This window comes from Triticum aestivum, chromosome 5A, assembly GCF_018294505.1.
Source record: "Triticum aestivum cultivar Chinese Spring chromosome 5A, IWGSC CS RefSeq v2.1, whole genome shotgun sequence".
Taxonomy (NCBI): domain Eukaryota; kingdom Viridiplantae; phylum Streptophyta; class Magnoliopsida; order Poales; family Poaceae; genus Triticum; species Triticum aestivum.
The window spans coordinates 699,204,627-699,223,834 of record NC_057806.1 but is presented as its reverse complement, the minus strand read 5'-3'; the positions used below and the strand labels follow the sequence as shown (position 1 = coordinate 699,223,834).

General features: G+C 46.1%; 1 protein-coding gene and 1 long non-coding RNA gene across 2 annotated transcripts; both read left to right on the top strand.

Moving 5' to 3' along the window:
• The first annotated feature begins 892 nt into the window (after positions 1 to 892).
• On the top strand, positions 893 to 2,818 carry LOC123106098 (GATA transcription factor 2). The gene is made up of 2 exons (XM_044528305.1): positions 893 to 1,705; positions 1,867 to 2,818. The coding sequence occupies exons 1-2, from the start codon at positions 1,301 to 1,303 to the stop codon at positions 2,593 to 2,595; spliced, it is 1,134 nt and encodes a 377-aa protein (XP_044384240.1). The 5' UTR covers positions 893 to 1,300; the 3' UTR covers positions 2,596 to 2,818.
• A 5,163-nt stretch (positions 2,819 to 7,981) lies between these two features.
• On the top strand, positions 7,982 to 18,998 carry LOC123106097 (uncharacterized). Its single transcript, XR_006451200.1, has 4 exons — positions 7,982 to 9,026; positions 9,612 to 9,801; positions 10,259 to 10,346; positions 17,506 to 18,998. It is a non-coding gene; the product is annotated as an uncharacterized lncRNA (long non-coding RNA).
• The last annotated feature ends 210 nt before the right edge of the window (positions 18,999 to 19,208 follow it).

Here is a 19,208-nt window from a genome sequence, read left to right as displayed (position 1 = left end):
CGACAGCTAGGGTTTTGTGCAATTTGCGCAACCAACCAAACATGCTGCCACCGTCGTCAAGCCTGCTATTGTCAAATTAGCCTACTCCAATTGAAAGGAGCGAATAAAATTCAACGGTGAGTCGACTTGGAGCCAAGTTTTACAAAGAGATTTGCTGCAACCCTCCCCAGCTAGGATGTGTGCGAATGAATTCATTCGCCCGACCGGGTGTGGAAGCTTGATGGTGGACATGACACGATGCCGGTTCAGTACAAGAGTCAGCATCTCTATGCGCGCTCGACCTTTGTTACTCCCTTATCAGGCCATGATGCACGCTGGCAGATCATGTGGCCAGGAGCAGGAGGTTTGGTTCCATTATTCCATCCGAGCGAGTACGTAAATTGACAGGACCGTTATGTTATGGTGGTGAATGGGCGTGGGCCCACGCACGTCCTTGGTAAGAAGACGCTGGCGTCTGACAAACTACAGCTTGTCACTGGAGTGTCCCGCGGCTGCAACAAACCGGCCAGGTGCCCCACCGTGTACACGATGGTGATAAGGTGGGGGTGATCGATCGATATGCCCGTGCCGTGCCTAAGTAAATGTATCAACACATGCTACGTACGTACAGAGAATTACCACTAATAAACCATGCACACACGGTGAAAGTAGCTAATTTAACTGATCCAGGGAGAGGCTCAACTCAATGATTGTGTGATGGGCGTGAGTGGCCGGTGGGGCGTGCATGCATATGCATGGCATATGGTATGCATATGAGTGAGTGAGCCTCTGAGTACGGGCAGTGCAGTGCATGGGCCCTGTTCCTCGTGTTGGGTTGCACCTAGCTCACTCTACCATGCAGCTGGCGCTAGCCCTGCACACTCACACTACACGTCTACACCACGACACAAGCTGCTTCCTCACTCCTCTGCCAGTGGTAGTAATAATTTACCACCATGGCATGGACCTCCCCGGCTAGCTCAGTTCCCCTTTCATGTGCTCATCATGCATCACCTCTCACCCTCACCTCGCCTAGCGCTAGCTAGCTTGGCTTGCTTTCCTCCTCTATATTAATGGTTTTGCTTCGGCGGCTTTCCTGTTACTGGTGCGAGACGCGACTGGAGCTCCCCAGAGCCAAGCCTAGCTTGCCCCCAAGCCAAGCTTAGCCTCTGCCGGCAGCTACAGCCACTGTCACACTCTCACTCTCGCTCAGTGTACTGCCACCCCGCCATTACTGCGAGCTACTACTAGCTAGCTAGCCACTCCACTCCACTCGCTGCACGTTCCAGTACGTTCCGGTAGTATAATTAAGCTGGCAGGCATGGCGCCGGAGTGGGAGGCAGCCTTGGGCATGGAGCTCGGCATGGGCTCGCACTACCACCACGCGCCGCCATCCGCTGCCGCCTCGCCCATGAACCACCACCACCACCACCACCACTCGGCCTACACCCACTCCCAGCCCCCGCACCAGTACCATTTCTACGGGGGCGCCGCGGGCGGGGACGGCACCGCCGACCCCATGCGCGTCGACGAGATGCTCGACCTCTCCTCACACCTCGGCGCGCACGACTTCTTCTCCGGCGCGAATAATGGCGGCGCCGGCCAGGGCGGCGACAACGCGCCGGCCCCGCCTGCGGCTGCTGCGGCCTCCTCGTCGGACCACCAGCACCACCACCCGTCGTCCTTCAACCTCTCCTTCGCCGACGAGTTTTACCTGCCTGTCCCGGTAATTATTCACTTCAACATTCGATCGCGTGGTTGATCTTAATTCTTGAAGAAATGTGTGAGAAACTGAGAATTAAGCAACGGAAGAAATTGGTGATTGAGATCTAGCTAGCCAGCTAGTAATAAAAGCTTACTTAAATGCTTGATGTGTACGTGCTGCAGACTGAGGAAGCCGCGGAGCTGGAGTGGCTGTCCAACTTCGTGGACGACTCCTACCCGGACATCCCCAACTACCCGCCGGCCGTGCAGGCGGCGATGGCGGCCGCCGCGAGGAACGGGGGCGTCGTGGTGAAGCAGGAGAATTCCGCGTCGGCGGCCGCGCCTGGCCGCGGCGCGCGGAGCAAGAGGTCGCGGGCGGCCTCCGCGGCCGCGGCCGCATGGCACGCCCTGGCGCCGCGCCAGCCGTCCCCGTCCTCGTCCTCGTCGTCCTCCGACTCGAAGCCGGCGCGGTCAGGCGGCGGCGGTGGCGTCAAGAAGAGCGGGCTCGTGGTTGGGGCAGCCGAGCTAGGGGGCGGAGGGGACCAGAACGGCGAGGTGCGTCGGTGCACGCACTGCGCGTCGGAGAAGACGCCGCAGTGGCGGACGGGGCCGCTGGGGCCCAAGACGCTGTGCAACGCGTGCGGGGTGCGGTACAAGTCGGGGCGGCTGGTGCCGGAGTACCGCCCGGCGGCGAGCCCCACGTTCGTGCTGACGCAGCACTCCAACTCCCACCGCAAGGTGATGGAGCTGCGCCGGCAGAACGAGCTGGTCCACCTCCGCGGCGGCGTGAGCGGGGGCGTCGTGTCGGCGTCCTCCGGCTCCGGCGGCGCGGCGGAGCACATGTTCCGCGACTACGGCGTGTGCTTACCGACTCGATCGCCGGCCGGATCCAGCAGCCTAGCTAGCTACTAGTAAGCAAGCAAGCTTGGAGTCACCGATCGACCGACCATGGATGGATATGGATGTGGATGATCCACATTAGCGGCACGACGACGATCTGCTTAATTTTGCATGCAAATTCCTTTTTCCTTGCTTTCTTCCGTGTACTATTTCGCGTTGCTTTCTTTCTGTAGTTTATATATGGGTCTCATCATCTTTCTTTTGTCGGAAATAAATAAGGAAATCTGTTCAAAAACCCCGGGAATAAGTTGAAAATGTTGATCTTCTGCTTAATGTGAGCTGATTGCGTGAGCTTCGTTCTGCACGCACACTGTCGACCACTGTGGTGTCAGTGGCGCAGAGTGAAGAGAAGAGTCAGTATTGCATGTGTATCGTACAGTGGTGGTCATCAGTGGGTAGTAGGAGTACTACGTGGTAGGTCAAGCGAGTGAGCTTGCTTTTTTAAAGGAAAGGTAAAGGACGAGTGAGTGAGGCGGGAGGTGCGTCAGCACGTGAGTTGGTTCGTTGGTGGGCTGCAACTTTTGTCAGGCCGGGCGGGCCGGGAACAATGCTATGTTCCCCCTCACCTCACCTCACCTCACGTGATGGCTCCTCCTCCACTTGCTTCCTACTACCTTCATTCTATCATGTTTCATCTTTTTTCTGTTTTCTTTTCCTCCCACAAGTGATCATTTTCTGTTCTTGTGCATTGGAATTGGAATTGTCGGTTCATTATTTATGATCAAACCAATCCATGTTTAAGACCACGCGCAGTAGGTTAAAGCGGGTGGCTAGAGAGATTTCATCCAACATGGATGGCAGCATGATCATCACATCGGTCCACCAACTCTGTCGACGAAGGCATATTGTCTATCCTATATGACTTTATTGTTGCACGTATGCTCGTTTTCTTACTTTTATTTTGCCAGAATGTCCATGTTTGCTCGTGTGCATCTTAGCTGTACGGAGGCTGGATGTTGCTCATCTTTCTTTGTATCTGCTTCATGCTACATTTGGAGTTAATAAAAGCGCCCTTTATTAGGAAAAGAATTCTTTCATCACACCACCGCATCGTGGATCCTTCACATGGGTAGCAACACACTGCGTTGATCTCAAACCCAAGCACAAAACTACTTGACTTGGTCGTTGCCTTGCCCGTGGCACATGGGGCACATAATTTTTGTACGTGTTTGTGTGATGCTTGTACATGATATTTTTTTGAAAGATGTTAGCATACCTCTGCTGTTAAACAAGACAACTCACATTTAAACACCATGTGGAAATGTTACATATTTTTTTTGAAAAATCGTGAGTTTTCTTGTTTTTTTGTGAGTATTTGAATGATGTTAGCATACCTCTGCTGTTAAACACATTTTTTTAAAGATGTTAGCATACCTCTGCTGTTAAACACATTTTTTTTGTTTTTTTGTTTTTGAAAAATTTGGCACCCCTTGTGGTGAATTGCTTGATCCGCCACAACCCAGAAGCATGGAATAACATGCACATGGGGGATTGGTGGTAGGGGTGTAGCTGAAGGTGAAGAGAATTTTCACATACCATCTATATATGGGTCGATCCCTCGGATATTCTGTTTATGGATGCTATTTGTTCTTCAGTGTTCATAATGAATGATAAATAGGGATTTTGTTCTGGCTAGACTATCATTTAGAGCTTAACCATCACTTTTTTTTTCTGTTTTCGGAAGTAAATTTGGTTTTCTAGAGGAGGAATTAAATTTGTTTACAACAATATGATGCCCTTCTTTTTATGAACTAGACAAACAGTTTCTATTACACAAACACTTTTTTGTGATGTTTGAAACTTACAAAATTGTGATGTCTGATTTTTTAAGCTTCAGTTTTAAAAATCACAATGGTTTAACAAACTGTATTACATCTGGTTCGAACTTTATAGGGGAACTTTGGGTTTTTTAATTCCAAATGTACTAACAAAACCAAAACATTATGTATGGATTTTCCAACATATAAAATCTAAGTGGAAGAGGCAAGAGAATAAACGAATAAGTGACGGAAAGAGGATTCCACGAACAATAAAATAGAAAGGCAGCAAACAAAAGATAATGACCCTAGGCCACAATACACGTTCCGATGCTCGCCCAGCCCTAGTTTCCCTTAGCAATTTTTTGGGCGTGCCTATGTCTCGCTTATAACGAGACATATGGAAGCCTGGCATCAGGGGGCGCCAGATGGGCCACCCCAGTTGCCCAGGAGGCTACATACTCGTTTCTTTGTTTTTCTTTCACGTTCTTTAATTTTGTGTTTTTATTTTCGTTTATACGTCCAAATATTCTAAATAAAAGTACTACCGAAAACACAGTACATAAAACATTTGAAAAAGAATGTTAACCAAGCATTTGAAAAATGGTAAATGTGTATAGAGATTTGTTTTCTCATGTATACAAAATTTATTCATGGTGTGTAAAAAAAGTTGATCATGTATTTATAAATAAATGTTAATCAAGTATTTGAAAAATGTTAATAAATCATTTGAAAAATGTTAAATATGTATAGAAAAAATGTTTATCATCCATTTAAAAATTTAGTCTTGTATTTATTCAAAAAATATTAAATCATATTTGGAAAATGTTAATGAAACATTTGAAAATTGTTAAATGTATATAGAAAAATGTTGACCATATACTAAAAAATGTTAATCTTGCAGTTAAAAAAATATGATAATTAAGGATTTGAAAAATGTTAAATGTGTATAATAAAATATTGACCATATATTTAATTGTTTTTTTATCCGAAAAAATGTTAATCAAGCATTTAAAAATGTTTAAAAATGTGTATAAAAAAGGTTGACCATGTATTCAATTTTTTAATGTAAATTTTTTTAATTAAGCATTTGAAAAAATGTTTAAAATGTGTTTAGAAAAAATATTGACCATGTATTAAAAAAAATTATACTTGTGTGTGGAAAATGTTAAACCTGTATTAGAAAAATGTTCTTGACGTATACGATAAATGTAGAAGGAAAATAAAAGAAACAAGGAAAACTAAAAAACAATAAAAACCAAAACGAAACAAAGCAAACCAAAGTAAAATAAAACCAAAAAATAAAATAGAAGAAACAAGTGCAGAAAAATGGAAAGAGTGAAAACCGAGAAACAAACAAAGGAAAACTAAGAAAATTGATGAAGACAAGAACGAAAGAAAACCGAAGAAAAACAAAGGGAAAATATAAAAGAGAAAAAATAGAGAAATCGAGAAAGTAACAAAGAAAATAAAAGCATGGAAAAACTGAGTGAAACTCCAAAACAAAATAGAAGCAAAACAAAGAAAAGAAAGAGAATGTAAAGAAAAGAAAAAATCCAATGAAAAATGTTGAAAAATAGCAAAGAAAAAACGAACTTGAAAACGAGAAACAAAAAATACAATAACAAGGGAAACTCTTGCCATCAGCTGGCTGATGACACACACGCGTCTGTCATTGTCGTGGCCATTGGATCTATTTTGATCAAATGGTTTCGGGAGCAACTTATGTACATAATTTAGGTTTAGCAACTGAGCAACTGTTGCAATCTCTCCCTCGACAACACTTTGTCTATTGCAGGATCTGGATCTCACGCGGAACCTCAACCACCTCAATGTCTTCTTTATACTTTCCTCCTGAGAAACAACCCCAACCACATGTGGTTTTGCAGCAGCATCACAACGGGGTGGTCCTGGTTTGCCGTGAACACGGGTCTCCATCGCCCACCGCGCTGCGCCAGTGCGGCCTGGGGTCCGGTGCGGTCACCGCCGTGATGCGCCGTTGCGACCGGGGGTCGGGTGCATTCGCCGTCATGGTGCTTGCCGTTTGCCTCAACCACGTCTGTTGGCCACGCGAGGTGCACCCACCCCGTTGGACAGGGCGATGGCGGCGAGGTGACCTGGTCGAAGGTCCGACGCTCATCGGTGGCGACGGGCGCTGCTTCGACCCCCTCGCATTGTTCAACAGGAGCTCGTGACGGACGAAGGTGGTCTTTTTCTTGCAATATCCTCCGTATTGCAAGCAAGATTTCTGGAACATTAGTGATATTGCAAAACTTTCTTTAGTAAGAGGGTGACATTAGCTCTGTTGTAGAAAATTTTCTGCAGCAATACCTTTGTTGCAAAAGTTTCTCAGTGAACATCATTCTTGTTGCAAAGCTGTCAGCTGAATCTGACGACTACCTCACGTAGAATCCAATGGCCCGCGATATGGCAGGTCATTGGAAAAGATCTGTTGGTCGACTCGCAGTGTTCCCAACTAAAAAACACTAGCAGAATGCCCGTGCGTTGCCACGGGCTTCTGAAATAGTTTAATGAAGTTATATAAAATGGTTTGATGAAGTTATATAAAGATAATGCATGCAAAATTTCACAGGTAGAGACAATATAACACGGTCATAATTGCATAATAATTGAAGTTTAATTTGACATTTTTTTGTTTTTATGAGATATCACCGCTTTCATATCATTATATTGTAAAAAACCCGGTGGTCCCCTTCAGCGACGTCGCTTTGGAACCATTGTCAATAGGTTCTTTTTGCGCATCTCCAAAATCCATATCTATGTCTCATATATTCTGAAAAACAATAATATAAAATAATGCACCTTTTGCGTTAACATGTGTAGCACCTCTTCTCGTGGTGTTTCGGTCCGGGCCGTCATCGTTACATCAGTGCATATGCCAGTTGCTATATTTGAAACATCATTCGAGTCCATCACTATTTATCTCTGATGGACAAAGGTGAAACATATAAAATATAATGATATTTTATACTGTATTATATAAACATCTATAATATATAATAAAAACAAAAGTGAGACTAACACATATATTTTCAATTGCATTTTCTTCACCCTACAATCTTATCTGGACCTTTTTTTAGAAATCCTTATGCGGACCTCCCCTGACTTCTCTCCTCCTCACAACCAGACCTGGCCAAATGGGCCGGCCCGCAACGGCACGGTCTGGCCTGAGTTAAACGGGCCACCTCTCCCCACCCGATGCTAAAAAAAAAACCTCTCCCCACCCACTCTCTCCCCCTCCCAGCCACTCACTCTATCCCCCTCTCCGCTGCGATGTCGTTGGCCGATGTCCCTCTCACTCTCAGGGCCTGTTTGGTTTCAATAAGCCGCCCGACTTATAAGTCAGGTGAGTTAAAACTAGTGACTTATAAGTCACGCCTGTTTGGTTGTCACCTGACTTATAAGTCACCTGACACATCCTCCCACACCAATCAACATCATGCAGATGATAGGACCCATGCAAAAGGGGGTGACTTATAAGTTTTAAGTTGGGATGGAGCAACTTATGACTTATAAGTTGGGGTGACTTATAAGTCGGGTCTGTTTGGCAAAATAAGTCACTTTTTTCACTTTTCAACTTATAAGTTGGTGACTTATTTGGAACTAAACAGGGCCTCAGTCTCTCCCCCTCCTCTCCCCACCGCGCCGCCCACCACGTGCGTCTCCCAACTACGCCGCCGGCGCCGCTGCCGCCGCCCTCCCGCGCCTCTGCGAAGGAGGCAACCACCGCCGCCCACTTGCGCAGCTCAACAACCGCCGACCCACCTCGCCCACCGTGGCCCACAGTTGGACCACCTCCTCCCCGAGGAGACCAGGAACTCCGCCTCACCGAGAGCTACGCCATCCTCGAGCCGCGCTTGCTGGGGAGTCGTGGATCGACGGAATCGCTCCCATCTCCTCCCACTCGCGCCTCTCCTGTCTTCCCCGATCCGTTCAAAAGAATTAGGGTGCCCCGCCGGTGTAGTGGTCCGCCGCTGGAGGGCCGCCGCTCGCCACCTCCCCCCCTCTCGATTGCTTGCTATGCAGCCTGGGCGTCGTGGCCCACCGCTCGCCGCCGCTGGACGACTGGAGGTCGTCGGCACCCAAGTACCGCCCACGCTCTGGCGCTTGCACGCCGCCGGCCCTGCCCCATCCCACCCTCCGCCACCACCTTCCCCACCCCGAGCTCGGATTTACGACGCCCACTGCCTTCCAGTTCGAGCTCCGCCTCGACCTCATCCCTGCTGCTGCCGCCTTCCCTGAACCAAGGAAGCCCTCATCTGATACGCTCTCATCCGCGACGTGCTTCTCCAACCATTGGTACGCGACGGTGGTTCGGTCCGGGAGGTGGCTCCTGCAATCCTGGCGTCGCCGCAGCGGTGGTTCCATTCCGGCGGCATCAGGGGAGCACACAACGTCCACGAGCAGCAAGCAGAGTCGGCCAATGATGCAGCAGCGCTGTCCATGAGGAGACGCCTGCCGTGGCGGACGCGGAGACAACAGCCATGGGCGTGGAAGACGGTTTTGGATCCTATGAGCCGCCGCCGCTGCCGCACAGAAAGTCAACGCCGGCCTTCTGCTGCTCCATGTCCCACAAGTCGCCCACGAGGCGTCAGTGTGGCATTGCTAGCTCCAGTTTCCCCCTGCAATCGTCTCTACCGCCGGCACTTGCACGCAATCGTGCTGGTGAGGCTCTTCATGTTTACTTTCTTCTGCTTGTAACATGGCCTATACTCACAAATATTTTGCATCATCTGAACAAATGATGGTAAGTTGATTCATATGTAATGTGACATCCTGATTACAAGTTCTGTTAGATTAGTTTTGTCTGTTGGAATAATTGTTCTATTGGAATAATTGTTCTGTTGGAGCAGAACAATGACATCCCTGTGATTCAGTTTTTAGGGGAGGGACAGAATGGGAGTATAAAACATTTGACTACTGTATTTTTTAATACTTATAAACAGGGAGTATATATCATCGAGGTAGTACAGGGATATCCAACATAATCAGAGACCTTATGGTCGGATCGATCTTCATATATAGTAGATTGTTTTATTTGTTTGCGAGTTAGGTAATTGTTTTTTTTTGAGCCGTGGTGTTTTCCATAGTACTAAATTAGTATTAGTTATTCCTACAAGTGTTAGTTGTTCATAAGCATATAATATAATCTGCTACTGTCAATATTTACCTCTGAAACTCTGGTATTCTACTCCTTTATTTTCCTGATACCTTGTCAGTCAGTATGTACTGAGTATATCCACACTACAGGTTTCTGTAGTTCAAGATCAAAGGCAAGAATCAGCCAAATATGATGATGAGAACAGGGCTAATGATGGAGAACCTTCATCTATCGAAGCTGAGCAGTCTATTGGGAATACTAAGTTTCAATGCGCATCCTAAGTTTCAGTTACCTGAAATCAAGGCCAGTTTCAGTCGATGCCGAAGTAAACTACCACATGTAAGTTTAGGGACACACATTAGTTTCCGGCTAGGGATTTAATGGTTGCCGAACTTTATGCACATATGGCGTAGTAGAGATGCATGCTTCGTTATTCTGCAGTTATCTGAATTTTTTCTGGCATGCACTCTTCTTGCCTTTAGTTCTGTTCTTAACAGAATTATTACTTACTGACAGACGAATACTTGTTTGCCTTCATCATCTGCATTTCAAATGACTCATTATGCATCAGGCTAGCTAGGCGATATGAAATTTTACTTCTTGGCTATAGTCACCGAGCACTGCAATTTGAAATTACAGCCACGAATTTTGGATTAGTCGAAAGGGCATTCTTAATCTGATACAGTCAACCGAGCACTGCAATTTTCAAAACAAGAAGCGGCTGCTACCATGTTATTTATGTTTACAATTAACAAACTACATCCTGACATTCCTTCTTATTTTTGTTTGCATTCAGACGTGATGACCTTGAGAAAATCCATGCACTTCAATTGGACAGGAGTTTTCTGCCACGTAATCGATGATGCACTTCACGTGACAGAATTGTAAGATCAGTACTTCTATCTACTCTATTCATCACATCTACACTTCTGTTTATTCATTCTATGAGCTCTCTATTTAAGAGAAACAACAGAGACTACTATTTACGAATAGTAGCCTTTTCAATTAAATGCTGAAGTATGTGTTTTCTGCATGCACCCACAAGTTATTCAAGAAAAACTAATTAATGCCTTAAACTTAAAAGTATCTCGTGGCCAAAACAAACAGTTCACTCAAAATTAAAACAGGAACTACTTTTACTGGTAAGTGGTAACTGTGCATCTCCATATTGTGCTGCAAACAAAAGCATAACAGGGTTTAGGAACCACAGTTTTAATTTTGAAAACCTTTACGAGTTTAGCAATAAACCGGCATGGTAGCAAAGTTTTTAGAAATACATGGTAATAAAAAATGTAGTACTTCAATGTGTGGGCAAGCAATAGTACGTTTTTTTATAACAACTATTAGGATGTGATTCGAGTCTGACACGGCATTTTCAATGGTAGTCACATTAGTAACGGCTGAACTGTATGCAACTTCTATACGGTGTCGTAGTGTCATTTGAAGAGAGAAGTACTGCTGCTTAAGATAAACAAGAGAATAAACAAATATTGACTGAAAAAATGTACCATGTCAAAACTGCCCAACTGAAATATCATGATCTGCACCTAAAGTGTGTTCCCGGTGATGAAGACAACTATATGTTGTTTCCTTAAGGAAAACATGCACACACATTATTGATAGACAAAAATGCCACAATAATTAAATCTGTCTAGTGTATACTAACCAAACTGAAACATATAGACTTAAAATAGGGGGCGGTCGTATCATGTTATTATCTAACAGGTCATATTGGCTATACCTACATCTCGAGACGTTCAAATCATAGGTGTACTGGATGCCAAAACTGTATAGATGCATACTCTAAATCCTCAGAGTCTGAGCAAAACGTGATAAAATTGAAGATGAAGTGCACTGGCCGTAGCAACGCCACTGAAGCTGGGCATTCTTAATCTGATAGTGGTCGTGCATGTTTAATTAAAGATTGCAGTCAAATAAGAAACAAAGATAAACATTTGTACAAAAGCGCTCCAGAGCAACAAATTATCTGTAGAATAAGAGTAAATGCTATTGTCATATTCAAAACCCACCGGTTTCGTAAGTGCGGACTTCAGCCTGTAAGGACTTCCTTATAGACGATGTTCTTCATCGAGGTTTGTAAGGACAAGGAAGGTCTTTTTCGCTTCTTTGATTTACCACTTTGCTTCTTGCCATTATCCTTCTCCTTCTCCTTCTCAATGAGGATCTTTATGTTCCTCTTCGCGGTGGCTCGAGACAACGCGACATAGAGTTGACCATGAGAGAACACCGGATTAGGTAGGTACATGCCAACAATCGGAACCGTCTGTCCTTGAGCCTTGTTAATCGTCATAGCAAAGCTAAGCCTTACAGTAAATTACTTCCTCTTGAACTTGAATGGAAACATGTCATTGTCAGACGGGCATAGGGGTATTCAAGGAAGGAATACCCTCCTACCTACGTGTTGTCCGATCACGATTTCTGCGTCGATGGCGTTCCTCTCGAAACCTCGGACCACAAGCCTCGTCCCGTTACACAGACCATTAGCCGGGTCAATGTTCCTTAGAAGTATGACAGGGCAGTTGAGCTTCAGTTTGAGTGCATGCGGAGGCAGACCGTTGGGAGTCAACCCATTCAGGAACTCGGGAGCGTAGTAGCCATATGGGTCGTCTTCTGCACTGTCAAAGCTATGGTATATTACTTCTTCTCCCCGAAAACGCTCTACCATGCGTATGTTTATCTTGTCGACGTTGTCATTTGTGGTGGAGAGGATTGCGCGTGAAGTCATGTAATTCGGATCGGACATGTTGTCATCTAGTCTCGGAAACACATGGTCAATCAGCTTCTCTAGGTCGTCACCCTCGCCTGTAGATGGCACACAAATATCTTCAGGGAGTCGTATGTTTCCTTGATCGTCAACTTCCTCAGTGCCATTGCCTACCCTTAGCAAGTAATCCGTAAACCAGGTGTCATTATGAGCCCTCATGTTGGTGACGAGCCTTAGCTGGCGCATACCCTTCCAGAGATGTGAACTTCGGAGGGTTGCATCAATTATCTGACCCCGGGACCCCCTCCCGATGACCGGAAGCACCTGCCTGAAGTCCCCGCCAAACACAACAGTTTTTCCTTCAAAGGGTCGGTCCCGTCTTCCCATGATGTCGCGCATGCTGTTGTCCAGTGCCTCGACCGCCTGTCGCTTAGTCATGGTGGCCTCGTCCCATAGTATCAATGAGGCCATCCTCAGTAGCTTGGCGGTACCACTCTGCTTCATGAAGGTGCAGGAGGCGCCATCATCGCAACTCAATGGGATCTTGAACTACAGTGGGCAGTCCTGCCTCCAGGCATGATAGAAGCCGCGACGCCTGACGTCGCGGTAGCGATAGCGATGTTTCCCTCGCTTCGAACCTTGGCAAGCAGCGCCCTGTACAGGAAGGTCTTCCCTGTACCTCCCGGGCCATCAACAAAGAACACACCCCCATCAACGCCATCAACAGCAGCTAGTATCTCGTCGTATGCAACCCTCTGCTCGAAGTTTAGCGACGATGCCAATTTAGTGTCGTTGATGTCAAAATCGATGTTGGATTCCTCGATCACTTCTCTGGCCTCGCCCTTGGTTGGGTCGAACGCATCGTCAATGCATGGAAGAGCGAAATCAGCTATGTCTTTGCCCATGGACTGCAACATACCCCAAATGTTAAGCAACACCATCTGTTCCACCTCAATAGGGCATGTGTGTGATCGCCGATAGTCATCAGACATAGGCTCGAGGTGCCTATCCCATAAACCACGCACGTCGCCTGGCTCACAGTGCACCAAAATTGTTGCGAAGAGCCTCCTGAGCGAACATGGCATCGCCCATTGCTCTGCCTCGGTAAGACAGTCGTCGAGCGTGTTATCTGCCTCGATGAGTCCCAACCTTTCGGCAGCCTCTCTAAAGCTCCCGCATAGCCTACCGTCCACGGTGAGCAGGTCCTCATAGGATGTCTTGCCAATAACATGGTTTAGCAGCACACGCAGATAATATCGCTCCCCCTCGGCAGGATTGGCAGACACAATTCGACCTATCTGATAATGCTCCACCCGCTCTTTCCAATACTTCTTACCCTTCTGCCATGTGAACCTTCCAGGAAAATCCTTGTACAATATATTCCTATCCCAGGGGTGGTTTTGGTTAGCTTTGAAATACTCTGTTAACATGGATTTGGAAGCATTCTCAGAGGTGACTACGTCGGTCAAGTGAGCTTGCTCATTGAAGGCCACCCTGTGCATATTCGGGAGATGAAGAGGCAACTATAGGACAGGCGGGTCATTTGCACACAAGGGGAAGCCAAATATCCTCCACATCGCCTCTGGAGGAGTAACCCACCTCGCGTCTACGTATCTTTTGATCTCATCAATGTTACCATCGGCGTCGGGCTGGTCGATGCTGAAAGAAGCCCTACCATGGCCCTTGTATATGTACTTGTAAAGGTATTTGACGACCTTTATGCTGGAGCAAACCTCAACGTTGATGTGGCAATTGAACATCCGCAGAAGGTAAGGGTTATATGGCACAACCCATCTGTTGTCCAACATTTTACCATGGACCTTAGCCTGCCGACCATCATCTCGACGACGATAAACTGGGTATGAGTCCTTGCCCTGTGCCGTGTTTTCATTGAACGGCCGTGGGTATCTGCACTTGCACACGTTCTGTTGCATGCACACATTTTTGGGGTTGAGAGCACCGCATGGTCCGTGCATCATATGTTTCACCACCAAGGTGTGGAGTTCAGGATACTTCTGTTTGTCTGGGAGCTCGGCAGAAATGAGTCGGTCGTACTGCTCTGGAACGACAAGCTTATAGGCAGAATCCATGATCAACAAAAAGTGTGCATGGGGGAGGCCCCTCTTCTGGAACTCGACTACATATACATGTGCGACAACAACACCTAGGATATTCTTCTTGAACAAGATCTCTTTCATAGCCTCTAGCTTGCCATGGAACACACGAGCCACAAGATCAGGTCGATCTTGCGCTGTCTGACCAGGAAACAACTCATTCGTTATCTCTTCCCAGTTAGGGTTGCAGGTCATGGTCAAGAAGATGTCAGGCTTCCCGTACGTATGGACAATTGCCATGGCATCCATATGCCTCCGCTTCATGTCACGGTCGCCACCTGGGTACGTTCCAGGGAGCACTATCCTTACTCTAACAGCGCTTGCCCGGGTCTCCCCGGATGTAATTGCATCAACAACTCCTTTATACAGGTCGGCACGGATCTTTGTCTGGTTCTTCCTGTACCATTTCAACCTACAACTCTCAATCTTGATGTACATGTCCGCCCCCCATTGCTGTAGCAATCGTGCTCCACAGAGTATGGGATTGAATATCCCAGGCCGTGTCTGCAGCATGTAACAGTAGTAGTCTCTCACGGAGACGCATAACCTGCTATTCCCCTCTGCACATGGATGAGTAGTGCGGAAGTTAGAATTCATATGAGAACTACACAATACATCAAAATGACAGAATACACATAAGGCTTACGTGCATCCTCCTCCTCCTCATCATCATCATCATCATGTCCACCTCTTGGTTGTTGCACAACCGGCCAAGGGACATTACGTTTAGGTAGTTTCGGGTGCCAACCGAGCTCCCCCCTTGGGTAGAAGAGTGGGTAAGAGAGCGGGTCATACGAGCCAGCCGTCACATGTATACTGTGCCTCTGGTTGTCGTTCCCGCAAAGTGTAATCCTACGATCGAATCTCTTCGCTAGGTCAGTGCCCTCCACCCAAATTGCAGCGACCTCAGATGACAGAGGTCTATTATACTTCCGTTGGTCTAGTCTCTGGTTAGTGTTGAGGTCTATCCTGTAATTGTCGAGGTTGTCTCTGTGCGCACCCAAACTCCTAAACTGCTGAGAGTACGGGTTTTCCCTGAGTATGTGCACCAACTTTTTGACGACATCCTGGTCTAATTTCTCGGTGGCAGCCTTGCGATGGGTTAGGCCTGGGTCGTCGTCGTAGAAGTACAACTGTAGATGATCTGGACGGGATGTTGGTTCGAAGGAATGACCGTTGTGGTAGATGGTGCCATGCGCCCGGAACGTGTACACCCAGACTTCATGTTTGTGTATGTTTCATCGAGGCTGACGCCGAGGGTTGTGAAGCAAAAGTGTCCATTGAAGAACCGTATGTTCTCCCGAAAATGCCTAGTGTCCGCATCAGTGCTAGACCAAAGCCTCATGAGCTCCGTGATGGGCTCCGGTTGCTTCAACTCGATCTTCCCACTGCGACAGCAGAATCCCGGGGCCTCGCTGACAAACTTCTTGGCCTTGCAGTGGTCGCAGTTTGCGGCGTGCTTCAGGATGTGTGTGTTGTCTGGTAGGTTTGAGTACACATAGTCAAATGGATCATGGTCTCCATAGTTTTTGTGATTTGAGTCTTCCAATTCGTCGTGCTCCAAGTCATCAGCATCTGAGCCTGCAAACAATGTTTCCAATTAGTGTGATACCCCCAACATGTGGATTACGCTCAAGCGATTGTACATACCTTCACCAGCAAACAGGTAATATTCATCGTCAAAGAGGTCGTCAGGATTGACATCATCATTCATGAAACCATTGAGGTAAGCGTCCATGTCGTCTGCCCAGGTGCCAAACAACACAAATGAGGGTTCAGTCTCAAGGGACGCAAGGAGAGTAAGGATGGGGGTGTTACCTTCACTTCTGATCGTGTACTCCGGCGTGCTAGATGATGTTGAGGCACTGTGTGCTTCAACTACGGTAGGTTGTCCCGTTGAGCTCATTTTCGGTATGGAGATGGACCTGACGGTTGGGGTATTAACCCTACCTGCAAACCTTTCATTACGACGATCTAGCAGAGCATTCCTCTCACCACGTGGCAGTTGCGTACATATTTTTCGCTTGCCAATTTTCTCCTGACACTTCATCGCCGCCATACTTCCCTTGCAAGCTCGCTCTCTTGTCCTATGCCGAGCTCTGGACTCATGACTCTGCTCGTCAACTCCATTATCCGCAATTGTTACCGGATCACTGGTTTCGATGAGGTCGCCATCTACAGCACCATCACCTAAGGTTCTGCTTAGGTATGCACCTACAACATTATCGAATTTGGTATAAATAACCGATGAATGATTACAAAATGAAAGATGATCGTTGATGGGATAACTACCATCGGTTTCGGTGTTGCGAATGTATGTGGGGGCCGACTTGACAGTTGTAGCACGATCTATCTGTTCACTGCTGGATTGTTGCGTGATGGTTGGAAGTGTGAGGGTCGGACAATTGGCGTGAGTGTTGAAAGAGGGAGAGTTGGACAATGCGCTAGTTAGATCTGGACGTGGCATTGCAATCGATTCAGCACACGGGGTGTTTTTCCTTCTAGCATAGTCTGCCTTTCTCTTCGTACTTGACTCCCCCTGCTCATCAGGGGTCCTGCTGTTTCGTTGTTCCTTTCGTCACTCACGCTGCACTTGATTATTGTTTTGGAGGTTGATCGTACCCTCTTCCTTTTTCTTCAGATAAGATGCCCGTCTCTGTGCATTTCTTCGCTCCCTTTGTTCGTCTGCCATATTACTACTGCGGTCTCTTGCACGTTGCCTCCTAGCCAACTCTTTTTCATGATTGAATTCAGCAATGGCTGATGCGGATCCATCTTCTGGAGCATCATCATGTGACAAGGATGTATAGTTCAAGCTCGATGGGTACAATAAATGAATCTATATTATCATTGTTATGTTAAAAGTTTAAACACCCATACCTGGCAGCGAACCGGAAGGCTGATCAATATTAGTGATATCACCAAGAGGGGGCCGGGATGTATAGTTCCGGTTTGATGGGTTGGCTGGTACAACAATAAAGTTAAAACATAATCATCTCATCAATGCTCAACAATCATGAAGATCCCGAACTAAGCCAACACGTCTACTGTTTTCTTCAGCCATTTTTTGTTCCATATACTTCGTTTGTAAATGCCCTAATATTTCTTGTCTAGCCAGCATGTATTTCGTACTACAGTGAGTTGATGTGAAATCCTGCGGTATTTTGTAATGATCATCTAATTTCAAGTGGCATTTACTTGCAGGTTTGTTAAAGGAACTTTTGGCAAGAAATACACAACCGTGCCATTCAGTGTTATACCTCTGTTATTGGCAAGAAATACACTAATGTGTAGCTCACTGCTGAGGTAACATCAAATTTGTCTAATACTTGTTCTCGCATGTAGAAGTAAAATGCTCTTTCAGAATACAGTTAAAGGTGTCAGTATATTCTTCAGGTTAGCAAACTATGATTGATTGCTCTTTATGCTAATCTGAAGAAGTTTAGAACCATATGTATTCTGAACATTGGCAAGTCCGCTTACATAAATTCTTCTATTTTGCCATTGCAACGAGAGAAAAAAATACATGGAGTGCCAATGGAGAACTTGGCCCAATTGATAATATACCCATCTTGGGTACTATACATCTATTTCATATCAACGTTTGCTACTGACGTTGTGATAGTTAATGTTTCATACTCCACATTTGTTTCTTTTTCCGACAAATCGAGAACCATCTATCATATTATTCACCTTCTTGAGTGCTGGTAAATCTAATTTAATTTTATAAATCCATTTACGTCTTTCTAACACCGCAGATGTTTTTTTAAGCATTCCGCTATATGACATTTCTTGACCGTTCATATATCAAACTCCAGTTTTTAACTTCATATCGAATCAATTATTGTAAGTCAAAGCTAAAAGTGCGTATTCTAATATTTGATTCCCAAATTTGGTTTGTCACCGCCGTAAGCTCATAACTTTAAACACCCGTACCTGGCATTGAAACGGAAGGCTGATCAATATTAGTGATATCACCAAGAGGGGGTCGGGAAACAACCTGCTTTTCATTTTGGAGCTTGACCTGTTCATCCTTTTTCTTTCGATAAGTTGCTCGCCGTCGTGCGTTTCTCTGCTCCCTTTTGTCGTCTGTTATGCTATAACTCACTTGGTCATTCACAATAGCACATGTTGTCTCGGAATGAGTTGGGTATACATCACATGTTGGGGTAGACGATGTCACAAGCTCTGAACCACCACAACCAAGGGCATTAAGACACACATCATTGTGGGCAGACTCTCTGGCTGCAGGAACAAAAGAAAATATGTCGGTTAGGCTAATACATGAACATGCATCCCTTTAAGCACAAATCTGGCCATATGAAAGGCATAAAGTGACCTGCGGCATAAAGTGATGCAAGAGTACTCCTATCCGGGAACGAAGGCACATTATTGTCTGCACGATGTATAAACAACAAATCTTGATGAGAATTAGTCAACATGTACATTCATAGAGACGTTTGATCACTGTCCATGATGCACGTGTCAGATCATACCAAATGAACTTCCTGCAAGGCCGCAGGCAAAAATATCTGTGAGAGTACTCGGATCAGTGAACGAAGCAACATCAGGGCTACAGAAGGAGATTGATGGGTTGTCTACAAAACAAAACCAGTACAGAATGAGGCAGTTTCCTGCTAACCGAATAGGGTAGATAGTGTGTTTAAATATGGAACCCACGTACGTAAACTTGCATGCCCAGGGTGATCAGCAATTGTTATATCAGAAAGAGGGTGTTTGGTTAGGTTTGCAAGCTCGTCCTGCTCTATCCGTGGCATGCCAGTTCCATCTGTTTCCTTGTGTGCTTCCAAGTCTGTTAGGCACGATTGATCATGTTAAAACCATATGATAAAACAGATAGGGTAATTTACAGACTCCAATACCTGGAGTCATTTGATAATTGTCAA